Here is a 25,887-nt window from a genome sequence, read left to right as displayed (position 1 = left end):
AAAAAATTCAAAGTGCACATTTGGGCTCTTAAACTGGGGGCACAAGTCGTACTTTTAACTTCAAAACAGGTTCAATGTCAGAATTTAGAGTTTCACTGTTTCCTCCTTTGAATCTGTACATTTTCGACAATCTGGAATTTCCCTCGTAATTTTCTTAAAAGCTTTTCAAACTAGGGCCACAGGCTAATATAACACACGCTTCAAATCTTCTTGACCTTATTTGATCCCATATGTGTGAATCATTCATACACACTTTGTTGTAAAAATCATCACAAAATAGAACTATATCTGCAACATGTTTGTCCTGGAGAGAATCGTCCTCCATTTAGGCCCCCGAGAACAAGTTGTGTGAAGCCTAAATAGTGGATTAAATGCTAAAAATGTAAATAAATTCTGGTATTTATAGGATTGTAAATCAGCCACTCAATGATCATTATGTCCCACGAGATGACTGATCCACTTTAATCTAAATCTGATAAAAGAGCCAAACACACTGTGAATTGACTTCATTGTTTTCGGACTCAACAGGATCTGAAACTGAGCTAAAAACTAAATTTTTTTGCAGCATCTTAGTTTGATTGATTGATGTAAAAAAAAAAAAAAAGAGTCTCAAGTGTGCTCTGTCTCTTTAAAGTCCCACTAGTCCGCTCATCTGTGGCGTTATGAACGACAGCGGGTGGGTAAAGGGGGAAGTCAATGGGTAGCTGATGGAACTGGAGAAGCCGACCATGGGTGGCGTCACAGGGGCGGAAACGTTCTCGCGATACAACACGGGAACTCTGACCACCCTCTGGCCAGCGTAGGGGATAGAAGCGGCCGTGATGGCGCCGCTGGCCTCCATGTCTGCCGCAATCTGCCGCTTCCACTTGTTCCTGCGGTTCTGGAACCAGATCTTCACCTGCGTCTCTGTGAGCTGCAGCGTGGCGGCCAGACCGGCCCGCTCCGAGCTGCTCAGGTAGCGCTTCATGTCGAAGGTGGACTCCAGCTGGAAGACCTGACTGCGGCTGAACACGGTGCGGGTTTTCTTCTTTCGGGCCACTTTGATGTCACCTGAGAGGAGGGCGAAGGAGACATGTTAGACAGCTGTTAGAAGTGCTCTAACAGTGTGGCTTAAATGGGGTGCTATCTTTAGAAAACACTGAGAGGCAGATGGAACAGGGCTTGTTGACACACACAAAAATCACACGTTTGTTTCAGAGATTAAATACCTTAAAATGTATTCAGTCTCATTGGGGTATTTTAAAAATTGAATTAACAGGTGCCTTATAAAGTGTTTGTCTCTTTGGACCCTGAAAATCTGAGCTACACCCCTGCTGCTAAAATATACAAATTCAATAAATCCTGTTTGCTGAGAGTTCAGGCGAAAGAAAAAAACAACAACAACAATTCATCATAAAACAAACTACATTTTAAGGGTTCTAATTTACCACCAAAATACACATCTTGGATAGGTGGAACTGCTATCCTATTATTACGCCGAAGCGTTTCAGCAGGAGAGCGCATGCGCGTTGAGCACCCGGTGGAATAAATATTTATTTCTTTATCAAAAGTTGGGAAGGCGCGTGTCGGCCTCACCTGTGTCACAGCTGTCCTCTCGTGAGAAGCAGGAGGAGCGCGCGTCCTCCTCCTCCCTGTCATCCGTCAGACTCTCGTCTCCCTTCTCCTCCTCCGGCTCCTCGTGCTCCTCCGCGCGCCCTGCTGGAGGAGGGGAGTCCCGGTCGCTCATGTGCGCTGCACTGTCTGAGTGCTCATCCCGTGGACCTACAAGTAATAAAATATTTACAACCAGGCTTTGTGTCAAACAAAAAAAAAAAAAAAAAAAAAGCACAACATTTCACGTATTTTTCCACTTTAAAAAAATGCGCTTTCACGCTTTTTTTTTTTCGCTTTCCATGATTATAAAGAACCTTCATCTCTTGTGTTTGGAGCATCAGAGTGAGATTGTTGTTAGGATGCCAAACACTGTTGGCTTAGCACAAGCTGATAATTGGGGAGTTTGCAAGGTTTACGCACGGAGGCAGGGGCAACAAAAAGCAAATGTGTAAGTGTCCCCCCTTCTGCAGCATATTTAATAACCCAAATGTGGACGTCAGTGTTTGATGTATGAACGCTTTTCGCTGATTTCGCCTTTCACCAGGTCCGTGTAGTACATTGCAGGATTTTACGCACGGACGGTGGAGGTTTCATTATAAGAATTTGACTCCTTTTTCTTTTCTTTTTTTGGTCATAGTAAATACTTTTTTAATCACAATTCAAACCTGAAACCCGATCTGCGCGAATCAATAAACGATGCGAGCGCAGTTGTTTCTTCCCTCTCAACGTCATTTGTTATTCCCACGTCGCTTTGCGAACAGACAAAGACGGAACATTTTTGACAGCTTGCCACTCACTTCTTGTGTTCGGCGATGTCCCGCTCCGAGTCAGCTCTTCCCTGTCCTCTACTACACGTTTAGTTTCCACTGCCGGACACCTCGCCGGAGTGTGTGAAACTCTGAGGCTCGGGTTCTCCCCCCGCTCCTCCGGCGAATCCCTTCTGAATGCAGTCCCCAGCAGGTTCTCGATGTAAAAAGACGAGCCTCTCGATGGAGGACCCAGCCGTGATCTCGGCGCTTTATCGTCTAGCATTATGACCTTTCAGTCCTGTCCTTTTTTAAAAAATGATATTTAAAAAAGGAGTATCCAAGATTCCGGTGTCATGAAATTATTCCTGGGAATGTGCTTCGTTTCCAGCCAGCAGAGTCTGAGGCTCGGAGTGAACCATCCCGACGCGACCCATGCGAGCCTCAACTGCGCGAGATCCAGACAGAACTGTTCGTCTTGAAGGGACTAACTCCAGATAAAAAAGAAAAAAAAAAAAAAAAAGGAAAAAGAAGCAAGGAGACGGGCTCGTTATCCAGAGTCTCTCTTGCAGGCTGTGCGATAGTGTGCCTTGAGGGAGCAGAGGATCTGTATTTAGGTCAAGCAGGGAGCGGGAGCGGAGACACGGAGCTGTCCTCAGGCTGGAGATGGAGAGGCTTCATGCAGAATGGCACAGTACCGCCTATTGGTTACATTTGTCCATGCACGCGTTGGATTAAGCATGCACACTGTAAACCTGATCTTACCTCCATGTTAATACTCTCCACTATTAGCTGCATAGTTCAAATTCATATTTAACATAAACCTGCACGTGCATTTATGAGAACTGATTATAATGAAAGTGAAGCTTCTTATCCAAGAGACTTTGATATTTCAGTGTAGGAAAGTGAAGCGTGTTGGGTGGGATGGAAATTATTAAAAAAAACAAAAACAAAGCGATAAACATTGAAGAAAACATATTTAAATCATCGCTGCGATGCTTCATGAAGTTAAAAATAATTACGTTAAAGAGCCAAAAAATATACAAACTAAGTTTACACATCGAGCCTGCTCAGGACACTAGGATCTGAAAAAGAGTACTTTTGGTGCGAATTTAAATCTATTTAAACAGATACATTTAAAAGCTGAACAGCATTAATCGTTTAAAAAGAAGACTTATTTTTCCTGATTAGAAAATCACAGTTTGTTTTTTTACATTTAGGCCAAATTACCGTCGAGTGTATCCACGGGATACTTCACATGTTTATTTTGTCTTATTGAAACCGTTACAGTTGATTATTAATTGTATTTATTTAAAAGCTGTACATGTGAGAATTAGTAGTTTATTATTATTTTTTATTATCATTTTTCAAATTCGCATAATTTAAAAGTACACATCTTTAAATCTACAGCCATTGACTTTATTCATTTACTAGCTGGAAACTACTTCCAACTACTTCCTTTTTTAACTGGAAACAAAACAAACAATATTTATTTTATTGTAAAATAAATAGAAACACTAACTTTTATTTGTAAAGCCCTAAGCATGTTTTTTTTTTTAAACCACAAAAATATCTTCTAATCTTGGCGTGTTCTCCTTTCTATCATTGTACTCCAGGATTTATCAACATTTCAGTATGAATTGAATGACACAAGAGGTCTCCTCTGTTTCTACAAACTATATTTAAATTGAGCCGATAATCAAACTGCAGAAACAGAAAACAATGTGAAGACAGATTGTAATTGCACGGAAAAGAAATCCTAATTCAGAGTTGTTTGTTTGCAAACATGCGTTTCCATACTAAGCACCATATCCCCAGCGGCCTCATCAGTCACAACATGATCTTGCCTCTGTAGTGTGAAACATGTTCTTTCTCCCTGCAGCAGCAGGCCTGTCTCACTTTCACACTGCCTAAGCGGCTGAGTCGGAGGCATTTCAGCGTGGTTAAGAAATCTTCCTAAAGCCTGATATGAACACTCAAGTGTAGCTTAGCCATGGAGAAGAAATGTACCCCCCCCCCCCCCCCTCCACACCATAAAAGAGCCTTTGCAGCCTTAAATGGCCGTAGATGGCCTGTTGTAGCTTAGCGTGAGTTAATTAACGCTGAAGGTGGAAAATATTTAGTCAGCTCTGAAGCTGTGAACAGTGGAGTTAAACAGCACTACGTTTGGACTCGTAATAGGATTGGAGCAATGAAAAGCTTACTTTCATGTGTAAGTAGCCTTGAACAACTGCTCGGGAACATTCCAGGTTTTCAGGCTACATATTGATCAATCTCCATGGAGCCAACTCTCTCCCTATACTCCCTACAACAGAAACCACATAATGCTGGCAGAAATGTCCGTTACAGACTCTTTTAAAAAAGGAAACAGAGGAGAGTAGTAATCTGCACAGCTGACCGGCCGTCAGCTAAGAAAGGCGGAGAACAACAAGCGTTTGTTTGCGCAGGAGAATTGCTCACAATTGTTCCCATTGTGCCACTAAATTGACTTTGTTAAAGCCTCTTTGGAAGTAATAGCCTATCAACCTAATACTCCCTGGCTGTGGGCTAACACCTCCACAGACATTTGTACATGAATTCACAAATTACAAGAGGATTTGACATCAACTCTAAGTCATGCAGAAGTAATTTAACTTATTACTTAGAATATATGTTACAATTTAACACAGTATGGAACATACTTGATACTTTTTCTCTTACAGGAAGGTGAAGAATCTCAGATTTATTATTGTCAGAATGACTCTAATCCTAATCTGATGTTTGTTCTCACTGGTTTCTTGCACCTTTTAAACAAAATGTAGAACAATCAGGTTTAAAACTAACACCAGGAGTAAGAAAAATGCATTCAAGAATGTACTTCAGGGTAAAGACACATTTTGTATTGTTGTGATTAAAGCGCCTGTGATACTTGGTGTTGTGCTGATTTTGCTGACCCCCTGTGGATTCAGCGGAATAACTTGTCTCATTGCTTCTCTCGTCCTGTGCGTGTGAAAAGTCGATTTTTCTGACCAAAAATGTTCATCCTTCTTTATTTTAAATTTCTAAAAAGCAACTCAAGGAGTCTTTGGCGTCTAGAAATGTTAGCACCACCGTTTCAGCAGCGTGCTTTAAACTGCCTGCCACACACCTTCCCATACTGCAGGGCTGACGGCATTTATAACCAGCATGAAAAAAACAATCAGTCGTCTCTCTGATAATAATAATAACTTTATTATTATAGCATTTTAAAAAAACTGTTTACAAGGTTCAACAAAGCAGCCCACTGATGAGATAACCAATCAACAACTTAAACTCTGATAGTAAAAACAAACAAACAAGAACCCGACCAACATCAGAACCCAAACATCATCAGAGTTCAGGCAGCATAATAACTCAGGCTACACAGGAACCTTGCAGACAGGTTGAGACCGAGAGGACCAACGAGTAAGAAGATAAATCAACAAGGAAAAGTGTCAAGAAGCTGTAAAAAGAGAAATATTAAAGAAGATTACAAATGGATACGAGGGGGTTATTAGCTGAAGCATGAAATAGATTGAAGGCAGTGAAAACATTAAAGCAATAGAAGCAGTCAAAAGGAGCTGGACTCAATAGAAAGAGATAAAAGCATTAACATAACACAAGTGACGTTTCTGTTTGCTTCTGTAGGTCAGACAGAAGCATCAGTCTGTTTTTATGAGCAGCTCAAATCTCCTCAGGAGCTTTAAGATGATGAAGCCGCTCAATAACTTTGGATGTGATCATAAGTCCCTTCAGATGATCGTCCATCATGAGTCTGCTTCTGCTCAACGTCCTGCCTGTTAGAAGGACGTTTCTCTTCCTGTCACTGCTGCGACATGTTTGCTCATTGGCGGATAAATGTTTAATCTCTGTTGGAGATAATGTAAAGAGTACAGCCAATCCTGACGCGACATACAGTAGATAAATAACAAACTGATTGATATTCCTCATGAAGTAAAGTACTATTTAAGTTTCATAGATATTTAAAAAGTGTTGAGCACTAAACAATCAGCCTGTGTAAATGTTTCTATAAACTTGTTCTGGTGCACTTTCCTCAGATTTTTATTGACCTTATAACCAAACAACCCTCCAACCGTCTTCATATCCTGTTTGAAATGTTGCTGAATCCCCATTGGTGCATGGATTTTTTACATGAAGCCCCGCCCACTCCAGAGGGGATAATACTCTGAAGAAAAGAGAGAAATACAGAAATGTCATAGACGCACACTTCAACTGTTCTGCCGTGATCCTGTGGCTGTGTGTTCATGTTGAACCATCACACAGAGGAAGAACAGGATGGAGAAAAATACGTCTTGTGTCCCTTTTTTTTAAAATGAAGCAGCGACCGTTTGCACCAATGACAGACTCTTGTGTGAATGTTTTACAGCAGTGTTGGCTTCTCTCTTTGATTTAGAAGTTAAAGCTTGGTGGGAAAAAGTCTAAATATCTGAATGTTTAATTTTTTTTTTTTTAACAATGATGGTAGTGATTTTGTTTTGAAATCTGTACGGCTCACATTCTCATTCTGATGTGAGCTTTCTTTTTAGCTTTAGTGGAAGTATCTGAAGTGGAAACACATGATCTGTGAGCAGAAGTTTACAATCGCTACTGCTACTCCCCCTTTCTACTTTTCTGTGTAAACTACATTTTCCACACTGCTTGAAAAGTTGAGTTGTCCCAGCATTTACAAAAAAAAAAAAAAAAAAAAAGATGCAGAATGACAAGAAATGTGGCCTTCTGCTGTTTCTTCTTCCCCCCAATAATCTTCTCCCAACAATAATGTGGACGGACATGTTTTTGTGACAGTTTGAAGCGAGCGAGAAGTGACCTAATGCCACAGCGAGATAACACTTCCTGTCCTGTCCGCTCTCATTGAGGAGCACTAAAAGGAGAAGTTCACCATCTTAAGGTTCGTGAAAACAAAGGAGCCTTACGAGCTACGATGTGCTGAAGAGCTTTACTTTGACACTTCTGACTTCAGGGGATAACAACGTCTTCTAGAGTATTTAATGTGCAAACAATTACAATCATACAGGGAATTTATGAATTTATTTATTCCGGAAAAAAACAGAAGGATTAGCTAAATGTGTTTTCTAATCTTAAACTGTTTAAAGGCATGTGACCAATTTAAAGAAGAAAGAAAATCCTTTGCTAAAGTTTAAGTTGCAAACCTTCAAAATTAAGAAATTCTTCAATACAAGTTGTCCATATGTGCAATATAAATGAAAAAATGCACTCCATTTTTATTTTCAATAACAGCAGTCATTAGGTGTCATTGTGAATTAAATCACTGTAATGGCTTTACTGGGCCTGTAAGCAGCATCTTAATGTTGTAGCCGGTTGGGAGGCAGTTTATATCATTATTTAGCCTGGTTATTATTTGTTTTTGATTTAGCATCATATTTGTAAAGTGGTTCTAAAGTCAAAAGTGCAATATATTCATCTGAAATGCAGAGTGGTGTAAGTTAAAAGTTTGTAGAAATGTGGAGGGAAAATAACTTAAAGCAGCACGGCTGTCATTTTTTTTTTTCTGACCCTGGATTATTAACTGTTATTTATATGCATTAAGAAATGTTCATTGGATCTGCGAACCTGCACAGAAGAATGTGCATGACAGAAAATCTGCTCCCCGCCCATCCTGCCGATTACACTGATTCCCCGATGATGGCTCATCCATAGTAAAACCATTGTGAACATAATCCAGATGGGATTCTAATCCAGTATCATTACCAATGTGTGTGTGTGTGTGTGTGTGTTTGTCTTCCTGCAGGATGGGAATCTCTGTATTAATAATCATAGTCTGCCAGGGGAATCCTCAACATCATTACTGCCTCTATAATGGGCCTCTGCAGCGATGCAAGCTGTTGAGGTTAAAGCACGGCCCACAATGCAATAGTGTATATGAGGTCAGGGAGGTCCAGACATCTTAGACCGGCCTGAACAGAGGCAGTCAACCAGAAGGCCCCTTTATGCCACATCGAGCACCAAGCTTTTGACCAATCTGTCTGATTTAAAGCTCCCCTGCAACCTCTACTCGCTGTCTCTGTTTTCTTTTCAAATCACCACAAACCCCCTTAATTTTTCCTCATTCAAGAAGCCAAATGAATTCCCATCAGCTGAGATTTGAAACGTGCTGTTCCGCTGGCAGCTCAAGTCAAATAGGTCAGCGTCGAGCCCTGCATGAAAACAGACCTCCAGGCTCCCGCTGTCACTTATCAGAAATGCTTCTTAATCTGCGTTTTATACCTGCGCACAAACTCCAAAAAGGAACACTCCAGATTACAAGCATCGAAACTGACACATACTTCTCCTGCCTAATCCCTATTAGCCCTCACCTTACTGCACCCAGAGCCCCTCTCGCTCATTTGGGGGCGAAACCAAAAGGCATTCTGGGAGCTGTTTAGTTTATTGCAAAAGCCTCCCGCAGCCTGGCACAAAGGCCTGTTAGCAAAAATAATAACCTTGTTGTTTTTGGTTTGAATTTTTATCTGCAAAGCCTCGAAAGCAAAAGCTTTACAGCCTGAGCGGGAGTAAACTACTAATGCCCGTTTGTTTAACCCTTGAACGGCAAATTAACCCCTGTTAGAGCCAGCTTGTCAGTTCAGCACAAAGGAGGAGCAGGCATGATATTTTAACCACATTATGGGCTAATGCTACACATCCCCACCCCTTCTTTTGTGACTGAAAGACAACATTTTTACTTTGGAAGCTGGAAAAATCGTGCTTCATTTCAGAAACTAGAAACATGGGACACGATTGCCCCCTTTAATAACTAGACAAATACCAATTTAACCCATTTTTAAAGAGGTAACTGAGGTTTGATCATAAGAAAAAGTGCAAATGTCAACTTAACAATGACTGTCTCTTTCCCACGCACGTTAAAGTAACCAGGGTTAATCACATAAGTGCAGGTACAATATACCTCCACAGGAAACAGGCCTCATCCCTGTGGACTGGGAAAGAAGGAGGCACTTCTGATGGATTACAGGCCCCTGCACAAATACTGAGGCTTATCGGGGATGAGATCAATGAGAACTCATCAGCCTCCCTGTCAGACTAATAATGTCTTTAGCTGTGCCAGGAACTTGGGGGGGGGGGGGGGGGGGGGGTCAAGTGTTAACAAAGCACTTGATTCTTGAGATTCAGCTAAATGATAATTCGCACAGCAGCCATATACTCTGCTGCTCCTTCAGGATGGGAAGCTTAAATGCCGTTAAATGTGGAATTTGAAACTTGTAAGGTGTCTGTCTATCTAGAGTTTCACTGCTTTCTGAGCGATCTGCAAATGAGGCGATGTAAAAGCGAAGTTTGGAAGAATATCAGGCCTTTACCTTGGGATTTCAATTTTTTTGTAGATTTAAATCTTTGGGCTTTTGATGCCTTTATTGTAAAGACAGGATAGATTGAGCTTGGGCCGCCTGTTTCAAGCCCTAACCACGAGAATCATCACCTACTGTTAAACAGTAAGTTAGCATTCAACCTCGTCCTAGCTAATATTACTGTGTGGTAATTTCACACAAGATTTGAAATCATAGTGTCATGGTGATAGTAGACATCTCACGGTAATGGAAACTACTAATTTGTTAACGCTGAAATCTGGTCGCATTTTACTATCTTCTTCTACTTTTCAGCTCCTTCTCAATTAAGGAACGATACAATCATAACAGTGAGAAAGATACCTCAAGATAAGTTGCATGTGATGGTTAGCCACCATAACACATCAGCTGCCAGCAGACCTGGGGTTTGATAGTCTATCAATGCGGAAGGTGTGAAATCATAGCTCACGCTAATGCTCGCTGATCATTTGAATAAGAACTGTTGTGACTGAACGGTCTGGAGTCCAATTATGTTGTTGAACGCCTAAATATTTCCAGATGTTCTCTATTCAGTTCTTGATCGATAAAGTAGTTCAGAATGCTCAGATTAAATTATATTGTAGATGTTAATGATAAGTCATTAGCCTCTGTAAGACAGCAGCTGTTGTTAGCATTCAGTTGCTTCCAGGTTTACATGACCATTTTGAAGTGTTACTCAATATGTCATGAAAGGTGTAAAATGATGAGAAAAATCACAAGCTAATGGTTATGTTCTCTACAAGTTATATTAGCTATAAACTTGCAAACATTAGCATTTGCGAAAGCCGATAAAAGGAAGCTCTATAAACTTTCTGAAGCAAATCGTTACATTAGCTCACAGTAAGATTAGCTAGGAATATTAGCATGCCATCAGATATGCTGTTTGAATACGTTGTTTTTGAGGTTCCTGCTTAAGACATACTCAAATTATAACCATGTGAAATAAAACAAATGTCATGAGTTGTAAACATAGACGATATAAAACATGGACGTCGTCTCAGTGATGTCACCGACTGGTTTCTGAAGTGCAGTTTTGAAGCCCAACATTAAGCGTCACCATATTGGAAATACTGTCTCAACCTAGAAACAGTTAAAGAGGTGGAGCCTCCCTACAAACAGCCATTAAGCCCTGAATTAAGCATAATGCTAATCCTTGATGAAAATCAAAACTGATCATTTAAAAAGACAATCCACCCCCTGTAACAGTGCGTGCTGTACTTAATTTTTCCAACCCAAAACCGCTTTATCAGGCTTGTAAACATGATTTCTCCTATTGAAACAGCCATTTAAACATGAGTGTGTATGGGACTTCTGGGGCTTTTGGAGCCAGCCTCACGAGGACACCAGAGGTCCTGCAGTTTTTTGCACGAGATGAGATGACTGCTGTGTGAATTTGATGACTGTAAGAAAACAAGTTGTTGAATTACAAACTTTAAAGGCTTTTGATGCCAAAGAAAATATGCCCTCCTTAGTGCACTCTATTTGACCCCCGAACCTCCAAGTTTAGATTTTCCATTGAAATTCTTCAAAATAAATAAATACGACAAGCGAAAAGGAAGATGGACATCTAGTCTCAACTCGAGGAATCGCGTGAGAAAGAAGCAGAGCACACACACTCTAGGTAGCAGCTGACTGTGGAGGAGAGAGTGCACCGCCCCCCGAGGTCAAAGCACTTCTGTCATATTAGCTTATACACAGGGTCCATATTTTCAATAAATCATGGCCCTGGAGGAGGGCTGGGAGTACACGGGCTATTAGAGGATGCCAGCCTGTGGACATCCTCCTCTTCTTCCCTCTACATCTGCTAAATTAAACTTATTAGTGCCTAATCTTTCTAATATCCAGTTTGGATATGTTATTTATTGTTAAAATGTAGAAAAGCTTGAGTAGATTAACTCATAATACACTGATATAAAATGACTGATCATTATTTTGGCCTATAACTTGACCATCTTGTGTTTTCCCTTTTTATTGACTTTAAAGAAATGTTTTATATGTCTTCTTCTGCTCAGTCATTAACATGGGGGGGGGTCGCCCTATTTTGAGTCTCCGCGGAGTCTGAGGGCCATCTCATATGATTAAACATACATGCAAAGGGGCAGGGCGAGCGAAGATGAAAGAGTCCACTTTCATGTTTGCCTGCGGGACAGATTTCCACACAAACTCGTGTTTTCACTCCTCTTGTCACGCAAGTCCTCCGCCTTACTCCCAACGAGAGCCCCACTCCGACCCGACGAGGTGACGCGGATTTATCTCCTAATCACTGTGTGACGCGGCGGCCAACAAGAGCATCCTCTTCACAATTACTTAGAAAATCCTGAAGCGGACAAAACAAGTAACGTTAAAGGTCTCGACCTAACGAACTCATTGAGTGTCAAATGTCTTAATACGGACGTGTTTCCATGCGTGCCAAATTTAAAAAAAAAAAAAAAACTAAAAAAAAAAACGGTAAATGAATAATTTAGGCAAAAATAAAAATCATTAAGATAGGCCACGTGCAGTTACTGACTAACAAAATATAGGATATCTTAAACATAAATCATTGTTTAGGAGATATAATAGCGGCCAGACTTTCAGTAACAGAGCCTTTCATTTGTTTGTTAATATTTACTATAACGTTACAATTTAAATGTTGCCGTGTTCTGGGAGTTTATATTTAATTTTTGTACATTTTTTATACGTGACCAACGTGTTGACTGCGTCAGATTATCAGAGTCAGACAAATACACTAGAAATAGTATTATACACGTCGAGCCTGTAGAATTTTTTTCTTTTTTTTTTAGTGATAGTTAGCCTAAGTTAGGCTACAGGTCATAAAAATAGAAACATGTTAGAAATATGAAATAATCTTTTAGGCTACCTAAACTCTAAAAAAACTTTAAAAAATATTGCTGACTTTCTTTTTCTTCAAAAAAATAAAATAAACAATTTGACTTGTAATAAACATACAATATTTCAGATAAAAACTGAACAAGCAAGCTGTTATATCAGGATAAAGCCTTTAAGCATTATACGCCCTATGTGTAAACCGGCACAACATTTAGATTCCCAAAGTAAACGTATTTTACATTTCATCAGTGCTTTTTCTACTTAATAACTGTGTCCTTAACATTATCCATCAATGAAAACTGACGAGAAGTTGAGCTTTAGTCCGAGATTTATATTTGAAAGAAGCTTTTTGAGACCTAGTTTCTCCGAGGAAAACACGCTCATATTTGAATGTAGCCTAAAGTCAGGGAAACACAGACCCACACTTTGTTTAAGGAGCCTATTCTATTTGATGTATTTGACATTGTTTTGCACATGTTAATGACCATGCAGCGTTATTGTGAAGCTTAAATAAACTCTGATTCTGTCTCAGAAGTTGCATGAAAGGAAACAGAGAACTCTTCAAACTTTACTCGTTAAATGTCGCCAGCTGAAGGTCGTCTTTACACATCACAGCAACACATCGAGTTAACTTAAATACACTTTTATTATTATTATTTTACATTATTTTTCATCTGTAGCAAAAATGGAAACTTTGATCGTCGTTAATTAATCGAATTAGACAACATCATTCCGCACATGCTGTTTTTTGAAATAAGACGATATTTGATTATATTACCCATTATAAGATACTCACATCCTGTCTGCAGAGTTTAGTGTCGGGTCAAGGCCCAAGTAGCCTTAAAAAAAATGATTTTCTTAGTGGTGTGTTTACGGGTTAATCAGTTGTAATATTTTCATAGTTATAATTAGAGACGACACTGGATTTAAATGAGTGTTTCGAAAAAGATTGTAACTTTATGGCGATTATCCTGAATAAAACGGAACTAGACTTTCTTGCAGGGTAAAGTGTTGGTGTCCTTATTCAAATTGAAAAAAAAACTTAATACGTTTTCGTCACATAAACCTAAGCTAACTTTAATAAAAATTTAACTCAAGTTAATCGTATCCAATAAAGCAGAAACTCAACGGGAGCCGCATCAACAGTCAAAGCTGTAAAGTTCATCAAATCAAACTGCGATGTGTTTCTTGTTCAAACGGAAAGAAGTACCAAATAAATAAGAAACATTTTCCTGAAATAACACACACTCCTTCACAGTAAAATCCCTGATACACCAGTACTTGTTGTGATCATTGAAATGGGTTGACGTTAATGAACGAGCTGATGTGAGGTCACTGTAGAGCCTCGGGCTCTTTTTTAAATGCTGGCTGGTTTTAAATTCCTCTTATTAATATCTGCTGTTTGAGCTCAAAGTGTGGACACATCAAAAAAGACTCTTTGATCTGCTGCCTGTTCCGTGATAAATGTTTCTCTGCTTTATATCAATGTCGTGGTGATATAAGTTATCGCACAGTTTTAGCTCATTGCTCTAAAAGTTCCGTTTGTTTTGTGCCAAAGAAAAGAGAACTCAGCTGAAAATCATTTATTAAAGAAAAAGACAAATTACATGGAGCCTAAAGACAAATTACGTTCATTAAAAACAATTTGTAATTGTGCAAACAGCATTTAATTGTATTACCACAATTGTCCAGTAGGGGGAAGCAAAGCTCAGTTGGTAGATCAATTAGTGCATTCTTGGGAAATGGTAGTTATTTTATTAGGTCTAAAAATATAACACGAGCCTCAGCCAACAATGGATTGAATTAAATCTTAAAAATCTGATTTATTTGTCTTTATTTTTAAACTGGAGGCTACACCAAAAGTATCTTCTGTGAACACCTCTACCTACCTATGTGTAAATCATGAAGACTAATGAAATGTGTTTTTTCCCCCTACATATTAACCATAGTCTTTCTCTTGTTGAGCTACGTTTGGCATTTGTTAAAAAAATTAAAATCCTAAAATCAAGTTTGCAACCCCGTCCAGAAGTCCATCCACATGACATAAAGGATAACACTGCGTCGTGGAAACCAGATTTCATGCTTGTGATATCACTCTGTAGTCACTAGATGGCGGTATTGTACTTAAGTGAGTCAGATCTCTTTTATTCTACACATCTCACTCATTGTTTCTTCTGATCACTTTGATGAATAATACATTCAATAGAGCAATAACAATTACTAGCTACTTGTTAAAGATATCTGTTGTTAACAGTGTTTAATAAAAAATCGATTTACCATTCATACAAATTGTAAATATTTTATTTTGCTAGGATATAAAATAAGTTTATCCTAAAAATGCTCCAGAGGAAAAAAATGTCCCCATAATGTAAAGAAGTATAGACAATTCAAATAGAGTAAATTGTTTTCAAAATAAAATTAATTATTTTAATAAATCAAGCAAAAGTATAATCTGCCCATGAAGTAGTACAGCCATCTTCTTCATCCCCCCCCTCCCCCACCCCTCACCCTTGAGTAGTGTAGTACAGAGTAATCCAGCATGTTGAAATCACTCTATATGGACACAGTTAGTATGCAAGGCACGGCACAGAATCTGTCTCTGCTGGTGGTTATTTCCTCCCGTTCAGTACATTAAGAGGCTGTAAAGCCTAAATGCTGCAGAAACTAATCAATGTGCAGCTCATTGCTAGATCATTCACATGAGGAAAACGTGGTGAAAGCCTCGTGTATCAGGAGAGCTGGGCGAGGCTCTACAGAACGAGTGAGATATTTGAGAGGAGGGAGGCTCACAATAATGTATGTCATTGCATCGATTGAATCCTAGTAATGGCTCTTTGTGTGAATATACAGACCATTAAAGAGACTTCATCAGGCCGTCCTGTGCTGGGATTGTTCCTCCGGGATGTTTAGCTATTTTTGGTCCTGAGATTGACTCTAGATCTACTGATGCTGGTTACGAAAAAGTCTGCCTACTGGTGCCAGACTATAACACTAACCTGGATTTAGAGGGTATTTCTTTCAACCCAGCAAGTGTTTAGAACATCTCCAGTTGATGACAGATGAGTTTCTTTAAAGGTGACACAGGAAGTGAGCCCAGCTGAAATGTGGCTCTTTATGGAATTTACAGGTTCTGTTGGCATAAAAACATCATAGTGATGTTTATCAATCTGTCAATTAAACTTTATTTATTTATATTATAGTTCCTAGTGCTTCACAGGGGATCAGAAAAGTGATTGACAAAAGGTAGAATGTAAAAAAAAAAAAAGGGAAACTTTTATATCCTGGAATTTGAGTGCAAGCAATTTTCGTGTGCATAATGAAACTGCCACATAATGTTTCTGCTCGTCAGCATGTTCTTTCTCTCTGCATATGATTTTATACCGAGATTACGCCCCATTTACACGTCGCATCGATGTTGAAGCAAAAAGTCTCGTTGCATTGGACTCTGTTGTTGGTCAAGCATCCTCGCACCCTATTTACACCATGGCTTCAGCCAACAGGTAAACTGTCCCACTGTGAGGGACATGATGTTACCGATGTACAGCTGACAGGTGCAGCGTCAGTTCTCCACAGTAACACATTCAACAAAGCAGTTTTATTTGGGTAGGTTTTAAAATGATATTAGATCAGGTCCAAATATTTGCACAAGTTCTAAAATAACTTTAGAAAATTCAGTTCTTAATGCAAGTCAACTCTTGCATTTAAGGTAAAGTCATTCAAGTGTTCCCTTAAAATTAACATGAACATCTCATTAGTCTTGATCTACCCATCCGTCCTCCTTATTCCTGCTCTTTACATTAAGTCTCCTGACTTCCTCCTTTGCTCCTGTCAGTTTTGCTATGGCCACTAGAGGTCACTGCTTTACATGAAACATAATGTGTGTTGCAATAAGGTGCAGCATGATGATACAGCAAGTTTTATTTTTGGGGTTTTTATGCCTTTATTTCGAGATAGCACAGCGTATAGCGTCAGAAATCAGCTAGAGAGAGAGAGAGTGGGGAATGACATATGGGAAGGAGCCACTGGTCAGATTTGAACCCTTGCTGCCCGCTTGGAGGACTACAGACTTTGTACATGGGATGGCCACATTAACCACTAGGCAACCGGCGCCCCATACAGCTGTATGTCTGGGAATATAAGCATGGATTTTTATATTTTTAATTGTTCCGTCCAGAATTGTGATTAACATTTACTCCAATACGTGGAGGTCGGATCGTGTTAAGAGCCAGCGTCTGAGGTCCTGAGCTGTCTCTGAAAACTTCAAAATAAGACAGATAGAACAGTTTGGGTATTGAGCGGACCTGCACTTGGCTCAGTGGACTTAACACCTGCCTGGACTGAGAATGAAGACAAGCACAAGTCTGTTGTAATTAGTCATGGCTGACTGGAGATCCAGTGCGAGTGCACATCTGAGGCTAAAGCAGTGTCTGGGCCCCTGTGTATAATGTACAGCTTAATTCATTACAGGGAGACGGAGGGCTCCTTCGCGTGCACACAGCATGCCTTCTCGCTCGGCGGCCTATCAAATCAAATTAGTCCTTTAGAGGGGCTTAGATTAGAACATCGGCTGTCAGATTCATGTGAAAAGCGTGAAAGATAGGGGGGGGAAAAAAGCAAAATAATTACACAATGCTGTTGTAAGAAAAGAAAATTTTCATCATAATGCAAATGAGTGTTCCCGGGCTTCTTATTAACCAGATTTTTTAAATCAGCGTGCGGGTGGCATGGGCAGATCCCGGGAGTCCTCTCAGACGTGGTCATTAGCATCGCCTCCAGCTGTCGCTCTATTCTTCAGCAGCACAGGCAAAGCCATGACTTTGAGATCTTTTAATTCTCCATCGTCAAACATCTTATTTAATAAGACAGAGAAGTAAAGAACAGCGGAAACCTGACTCAGTAATGAACCTTGGTGCATTTATCACATTTCTGATTCTAGTACTCTGTACAGTACGAGATGAACAGCTAAGTTTACAAACCAAACATTATTGAACTTTGAAAAGTAATAACACCTCTTAGTCCGTTTGGGCTTTTATTTTCTATATTTGCTGTTTCTGCATCTATTAAGTAGGACAAAGCTAAATTATGCTCTTGTTTCATTTTGTAAGATATCAGTTAAATGGCTGCTGAGGCTAACTTTAAGCTAGCACTAATTGCTGATTAATAGTTTCCAGCTCCAAATATCATTTGGCTAACTTAGCTAGGTAACCTGTAGTACGTATATGGTAAAAAATAGGATTTAAAAAAGACTCCAGCCACAAGCCTTTACTATTGTGTTTTTAGTTGCAAACTAATGTTGGGTATAGCTTGAAGCTAGTAAAGCTGAATATTATGGGGTACATCCCACTTTTTAATGTCACCTCTGTAACATGGCTTATAAAGTTATAAGTGATAGGCATATTTAGCTAGAACGTACAATTCAAGTCATTGCCAGTATTTAGTGTAAACATTTGTTGGCCTGTATTTGTGTGTATGCATTGATGCTTCATGTAAGAAATCAACTATTATCATCATCATTTTCATGTTTATTCAGTGTGTTTTCTTTACTAACCCTTACATGAACCTTAAGAATCATTCAACCTTCATCGTAAAGAATCATAAATAACTCCAGAGATTTTTCATAAATAATTCAAAGTCTGACAGTTTTCATTGATACATTGGGAGGAATTGGTTCATGTTGTAGTTGCATAATGGTTTTAGAGAAAGTAATAAGCGTAGCTACATTTTAAGAGTAGGAAATGGACAGGAAAGAAACATACGCACTATACTGTTTTACATAAAAGCTATACAAAAGGGGGAATAGAAAAGATACATTTAAATGAATGTCATCCTTCTACAATTCATTAAGTTCAAAACTGGACCTTGGAAATAGTATATGAATGAATGAATGCATTTTATTTCCGTGTCTGGTAATTTACAAAACCCATCACACATGCAATCATTCTGACACATTGGCTGAGAGTCAATCAAATACTCCAGTATGTCTTTCAGCCAACATCACAACAGCACCTTTGAAATGAACCCACCCCCAAATAATAACACTCCCAAGAGGTAAGATACAACCAATACCAACACAGCCCAGCTCAATAAAATCAAACAAATACATTTACTTCATCTTAGTTCATCACTTCCAACCAGTTTACATAAGATCCAGTACATAAACCAACACATCACATAATAGAGTCCAAGACATTTATCAGTTTTAAGTAAAGTAAGCTAAATTTCCCACGCTTTAATGAGAAAATTCAGATAAAGCAAAAACATTATTAAAGAGATATTCCAATATATATGAGAAATATAAGTATTACAGTAGCATAAGAGTACCGCACATTTTGAATATTGCATACAAAATTATAGTCAGCAGAGCACAGTTTTGACTATAAAACTAAAAACATAGTGGCTTGTTGCTGCTGACAGATGAAATAATCACTTACACACTATTGGCTCAACATGTCTGAGATTCTGAGGGAGTATTTCAAATGTCTGACGGCCACAGGCAGAAATGACTCCCTGTGGATCTCTGTGGTGTATCTCAGTGTAATAAGTCTAATGCTGAATAGACTCCTGTGCTTGAAAGGGCACGTTATGGAGCTGGTGGGAGACACTGTCCAAAATGAGATGTAGCTTTGACGGCACCCTCCCCTGTGAGACGGCTGCCAGAGTCCAACCTAAACTCCAAAAGGTCACTGGCTTTACAGATTGTTCTGTAAACCTTTGGGATTAACTTTCCTCCACTGGCCCCCATAAATGTAAAAAAAAAACATCATAGGGGTTGTTCATCACATTTTGAAGAACGTCCTGAAAAGCCTTCTTGTACAGAATTTATGTGTTTTTAGCGCATTCCAGCTCTTTGCCAATGTACACTCCTAAGTACTTTCTTAACGTTCTTTATGATGGAAGCAGTGTCACACTGACAATAGTCTCCCCCCCCATCCAAGTACTCAGCCCAGATATTTTCTGACAACAATACCATATGGAGGAATTTAGTATCAGCACATATATCAGTCATGCACTTATCCATAATTCATTGAGCTCCCCAAAATCAACTTGTTTCCTCTTTCTGAACACAGCAGTATCATCTATAATGGTTGCCAATATCAACTACTGCTTTAGAGCTGCAAATAAGAACTGATTTCAGGTAAATAACAATGGAAGATGGCAAACATTACAATTGTCCTGCTAACAGAGTGGTAGTCCACCACTTATCTGTATATTTTCTTTATCACTCTAGTACCCAATCGTAGCAAATACTTAAGTCACGATATCAGAATTGGTTTCAGAGAGGCAAAAAAAATGCATCAGATTATGTATAATTCAGCCGTCCTAATTTAAACATCAAATTTAAGCAGTAATTCTATAACTTCTGAAGAGGGTGGGACTCTGTGTTGTAGTTAAAGTCAGTAACATTGAACAGCTTACAGGGCCAACTATAAACTTAAATATTAATTTGAATGAATCTAATTTTGTACATATTATTAATTAGTCCGATATGTAACCTGAAGTTAGTTGTGGTGTTCCACAAGGTTCACTGCTCGGACCGATTCTGTTTACCTTTTTATATAATCCCTCTAGGGAATACAATCAGGTATAGTCAGTTATGTCAATCAATGAAACCAGATGAAACCATTCAGTTAACTGAACTTAAAATGTTTTATTGACATTAAGACTGGGATGACGAGACATTGCCTCGTACTTTCCTTTGACAAAACTGAAGTTATTGAGCTTGACCTGATAGATTGGCTGATTAAGAAAATGGCTCATTTTAGACTACCTTCTTTAAAATAGGGGTTTGCTGCTTCTGTTTTGCAAATATAAAACTGGTACCTGTACATCAAAACAGTAATTGTGTGATTATATTTCTTGTATTATGTTATTATGTTAGAGCCCAACTTGTTCTTTGAATATATAACCATAATCTAACAAACCTGCTTGTATACTATTCACATTCTCTGCAGGTAAGATAAGAGTCTATAGATAACACCCATCTCACTTTCCCTTTGCCCTTGATCTTCAGGGAGTACACTAACCACAGTGACCTTCACCTCCTGATTAGCCTCCCAGATGGTGCTGCTGCTCCTTGTGCTGCGTATCCTAACTTTCCCCCTGTTAATGTACTGTATAGCTCTGTCACATGACTCTGACAATGCAGGGAGGACACAGGCCAGCGAACCAGTCACAGACCTAATCACATATGCTCTATAATCCCTCCACCGCAGTCCTCGGTTTCCTCTCTGTGTGAAGCACCTCAGACTGCAGTGTGTGCTGGAATGCAACAATACAGCGTAGTTGTATTATTGAAATGATATAATAGTCTATCGAGCATCCTCCTTTTAGCAGAGAGACTTTCAAATCTTTGCCTCTCCTCTAATGGATTTTTTTCTCTCCCTGTGATTGTCCTCCATTTAGTGTGAAATGGGAAATAAAGAGAGATAGCCTTCCGTTTTATTTTATTTTAAAAGAATAACACTAATAGCTCGGTGTTTACCACTTATGTTGTTGACGTCTGAGGGAAATGTTTCCTGCTATTGAATTTCACTGAAGCTTTGTGGAAATATCTAAATGTGATGTTATGTTATTGCACTGCATTTATAATCCACTACGGAGGGAATGGACAATGAAATGAAATAATATACCCCTTTGAATTCAGTTTCTACAGGAAAACTCCTTTTCATTTTTAGATAGTTTTTTTATTAGTGAGAAGAATGTAAGAAAAATACAAAAGAGATACAAAAAGTGAGGCAGACATAGCATCACAGAGCATGCAGTTACAGGCTGTGTGAGAAACACTATCCTGCTAGTGTGAGATTTCACACCATGTGTGTGTAAACCCATCAAAGAAAGTAGTACCCCAAAAAACACCCGTTTTCTCTTTTTAAAAAAGTGTTTAATTAAGTCTACAATACCCAAAACTACATTTAAAAAAAAAGTATAAAAGTATATATTTAAAGTATAGCCTTTAAATATTCAAACTAAAGGTTTGCTACAAGTACACAGACGCAGCAAGTAAAGAAATATTCCAGATTCATTTTGAGTGTATTTTATAAACATCTAGCAAAGCGTCCACCTTGAAACTTTTCCATCTCCTGTTCAATCAAACTTTTCTGCTGAGTAAGAATTTTTTTTTGTCCCTTACAGTCTTGGCTGTTATTTTTAGATAAAAAAAAAGTCATAGTTCACTTTAATGCATAATAATAAAGTTGGGAACCGAATTCTTTACACCCAGGCCTTTATTCAATCAATTCATCCACACACAGACCTTGACTTGTTCTTGTTCCTGCTGCTCAATTATTTACAACTGACACTGACCGAGAATGTGTGTGTGTGTGTGTGTGTGGGCATTATATTACGCATGAGGTAAAGAAATACACAGGCTTTCTTGAGAAACAGTGACATCATGGATAAACGCTCCTCCTCTCAGAGCATCAAATCTCTCTTTTTTTGCACTAAGCAGTCCTCCTTTAGTCGACCTTTGCAGGAATCTGCCTGTGGTGGAGTAAGGTTTTTCAGAGATAACATCCACAGCTGAGGCAGGTGCACAGATAACAGCTGTTCTCCGATAGAAAATCCCCTCACTGAACACCAACAAAGCTCGTAAACGAGGGATGTTCTTACCGCCGAACTGTGAAAAGCTTTGATTTGAGCACTGAAAGCAGAAAAACCAAGAAAAACTGAAAGCCTGACGTTCGAGTTTACAGATGATTGACATGTCAATCTCTTTAATTAATCATCCAGAGGAGTTGAAAGTCTCCTAATTCCCCTGTGATGAGACAGAGGAGGCAATCAGCAGAGAGGCAAGCCCTCTGTTTCAGGAGAATTAGCTTGCAACGGCATCAAACGCACATCCAATTTATTGACTCAGAAAGAAGAACAATCACCTGACGACACATTAACTATGTCGTCATTAACAGCAGCATTGATCAGCCTAATGAAGGCCATTCAGTCCAGCAACAAAGAAGTGAGCAATCAAAGAAAGGAGCTGAAATCATTCCTCCTGAAACTCCTCCGACAATGAAGAAATCTGGCAAAGATGTCGATACGACTGAGTGTGCGGCATCATGCATCAAACTGATTCTCCATTACTGAAGTTACTGTTCTAGAGCAACAGGATGAATTTGATTGTGGAACACTTCAGCGTGGGATTTCCATCATGTCTCAGCACTCAGAGTGTAATACAATCGCTGCAGTTTTCTCCTCTATTCACGGCCCCTGTCTGTTTGTATGGGGCTGATTGTGATGGAATAGTTTGTAGTTAACTGGAGCCGCTCTCTGGGAGCTTTTTAAAGGATGGAATGAGATATTTTCCATCCTTAAAAAAGAGCTTTCTGAACAAAACTCTATATAAACAAAATCCTACAGGCTATTTGTTTTGCACTGAATAGATTTTGTTTGTTCACAGAGCTACATTGAGGAATATCCTGATTGCCCTGTTAAAGTTGATGCTGTAACTAACTATAGTCTATGCAAACAGTGTGTTCAGGAAGTCTATTGATTTTCCTATGTGTATGTTCTTATGCACCCTGCCTGAGGAAGAACACCCTATTGTCAACTTTTTCCTCGTTTTTGGTTCCATAGTTTCTGTTTTGCTTGTGGCGCCTTCAGGGTGTAGACTTGTTGCCGTAGTTTGGTTGTTTTGTGTGCATCTCGGGGAGTGTTTTAGAACAGCATCTCAGACTGATTCTCAAAACACTCAGATGTGGACTCGTGTGTTTCATATGAATTATGTGGTCTAATCTGTAAAGCAAACAAACTCATCTAACTGCAGTATGTCATTGAGGAATGATGGAACAGATTTGTAGGGAATATATTCAGAATTTCTTGTTTCTCTGATAATTGAGGTTCATCTTTAGCAGATCCTTTTTGTGGTTTGCCTTTAATTTAAATCTATCCATGTCATTATGTTGGTGAATATTAACCAATATAATGACATCATTATTTCAAACTCACATAATGATGATGTTACCAATGGCCTGTAACCATAGACTGTAAATATTAATGGAGGAAGCCTGAGTGATGTCAGCTATCTGTTATGGCAGGGAGTTCCTGGGGCTCATCAGCAGCAGTTTCAGTCAACCTAACCACAGGCTAAGAGCTGGGGCTGAGGCGGGTTTTATGCCTCTTCACTAACTGTTACATCGCGCCCACTTGTCAATCATATCAGCTACGCGCCTTACTATAACATGTATCGTTCATATAACCGAAACGAAAATGTTTAAAATTTTTTTTGAGTCAGCCGCAAGTGGACACTCGACGAACTGCAGGATTTTGCACTTCAGCATTGGTTTCATTTTTCAAGACCGGAGGCTGTAACCCTGCATTCATGTAGTGTTGGAATAATCTGAGGAATCTCGGTTAACGTAATGATCGCACAAGCTCAACGTGCTATTACGTAAAATGCCCCCCAAAATTTTTTTTTGAGTTATTGGCAAGAAGATATTTGTTGATTCATGCATTGTATTTAATTTTTGGTGTTACATGGTGTTCAGTTGAACCCTTGTTGTCGTACACATTGATAAGTTTTAAGGAACAAATGTTATATTTTCGTCGTCCTTCTTTTTCCACATGATGACATAAAGCTCTGACAAACAACGTCTCAGCTTGTGAACTGCCACATGACTGCAGGTTACATTAACATTGGCATGCCACTCCTGTAGCTTTAAAAGTACATGTACTGTAGATAAGCATTAATGAAGCAGGAAATTAACTCTGCTCTGTGTAATTAGCCGAGTCAAACCTGTCAATCACATCTGAAGCTCCGTCACTTCACAGTGAGTCATGAAGAAATGAATGAATTTGAACATCAAAGAACATTTTCTGTTGGATTTATTCCTGTAAGAATTGTTGGTCTGTGAGTCTTAAAATCCATTCAGTTTATGAAAAAAAACTGTCTTTTAATAAGCTCGCTGTCGTCAAGCTTTTACAAACATTTTAATTTCATTTTTAGAGATAGGAGTCAAGCTCATCAAATGTTTAGGCTCCTGAATCTTACAACTAAAAATACTCGAGCAAGCTAAATGTATCACGGGAACATGGAAGTGTCAACAATTAAAGGTGATCCATACTGAATCTACATTTAACATGGCCAAGCTTTATTACTGAAATTAAACAAACCAGTCATAAGAATAGTTAAATATTTTTTTCACGCTAGCATTAGCATTAGCATTTTCCCAATGCATGGTAAACATCCCGTAAGTGACTACTTACAGTCGTGGCTGCTGAGTCCTCTTCTTTTGGCAGTTTTTTTTTTTTTTTTTTTTTTTAACTTTTCAGTGTAGCAGGATTTTGTTTATTGATCTGTTTTTGCAGAGGAGTGTAGGGAATCAGTGGGTGGAGTTTGGAGTGAAAATACTGATATAGCCTTGAGTAAATGCTGCAGTACAGATCTGAACATTCACAGCCCTGAGAATAAAAATGAGCATTTCAGCCAACGTTACACCTGTGGTCTAGCTGTAACAATGATAAGGATAGCAAAGCACCTTGTCACTCAAAACAGATGAAATGAATCATTTTCAGATTCTGCCTCTTCTGCTTCCTCCACTGATTCAAAATGAGGCGGGGCTATACCAGGGAAGCAGGAAGTACGGGGGCTGCAGCACTCGCTCAAATAATGCACAATTAAAACCATCAGCCAATAAAAACATTTAGACTTCTGTTTAACCCGTTGTATGGGGTTGTAAAAACACATATTGCTTTTTTTAGTTTATTCTAGTTATGTCACTTGTTTATTAGACTTCCTGCAGAGAGAACCTTTTTCATTATTACACACACTGAGGTGTTTTTCAGAGAGGTTTAGAACATCATCAAAGAAATCAAAGACATCTGATCGTCGGTTTTTATTTTTTATTTCCTTTTTTATTTTTATTTTTCAATTTCATTTGAGTTAACATTCGTTTATGAATGCTGGTTTTAGTTTTTTTTTGTCTCTATTGTAAATGTTCAGAGAAAGATATCAAGCAACTTCTGTAAAAAATAATTTCAGTAAAGGGGAGAAAGTATTCACTTCTACAGTCAGCAAGCTCATCCAGAGAGAAACTGTCTTTCCTGAGACAAAGAGAAAGGATAGGTTATGTGTCACTCTGGTGTCAAAGACTAAAAAACTAAAGACATTTTCTCTTTGTTTTGTAAATGTACAGTTTCAGCGAGTTACCGTTTCTTTTTGTGGTAAAGCCTTGTTTTTATTTTAGTTTCAGATAACGCAACCGCTTCTGACATTTGAGTTAATGATAATAACCTCGGCTCGGTCGTGAGATCAAGGTGGGAGTAAAGGAACGTGACATTGCACACAGGCCGAAAACTGCAACTGATCATATATCAAAACCATGTTTTACTGTCAACTCAAAAATACCCTGAGGCTCATTCTGTAATGTAGCTGC

At 38.9% G+C, this 25,887-nt stretch overlaps 1 protein-coding gene and 1 long non-coding RNA gene across 2 annotated transcripts in view; one reads left to right on the top strand and one right to left on the bottom strand.

Annotated features, from left to right (window-relative positions):
- Positions 1-25,887, top strand: part of LOC136177436 (uncharacterized) — a 96,005-nt gene that overhangs the window by 16,532 nt on the left and 53,586 nt on the right. The gene's annotated exons all lie outside the window — the stretch shown is intronic.
- Positions 590-3,014, bottom strand: hmx1 (H6 family homeobox 1). The gene is made up of 3 exons (XM_020629151.3): positions 2,391-3,014; positions 1,576-1,761; positions 590-1,050 (listed from the first exon to the last, which is right to left on the bottom strand). The coding sequence occupies exons 1-3, from the start codon at positions 2,623-2,625 to the stop codon at positions 629-631; spliced, it is 843 nt and encodes a 280-aa protein (XP_020484807.2). The 5' UTR covers positions 2,626-3,014; the 3' UTR covers positions 590-628.

This window comes from Labrus bergylta, chromosome 22, assembly GCF_963930695.1.
Source record: "Labrus bergylta chromosome 22, fLabBer1.1, whole genome shotgun sequence".
Taxonomy (NCBI): domain Eukaryota; kingdom Metazoa; phylum Chordata; class Actinopteri; order Labriformes; family Labridae; genus Labrus; species Labrus bergylta.
This window is presented reverse-complemented; position numbering and strand designations above follow the sequence as displayed.

Coding starts and splice junctions, on each gene's coding strand:
- hmx1 (XM_020629151.3), bottom strand. CDS start 2,625: ATGCTAGACGATAAAGCGCCGAGATCACGGCTGGGTCCTCCATCGAGA. Junction 1,762..2,390: donor GACATCGCCGAACACAAGAA/GTGAGTGGCAAG, acceptor TATTACTTGTAG/GTCCACGGGATGAGCACTCA. Junction 1,051..1,575: donor AGAGGACAGCTGTGACACAG/GTGAGGCCGACA, acceptor CCCTCCTCTCAG/GTGACATCAAAGTGGCCCGA.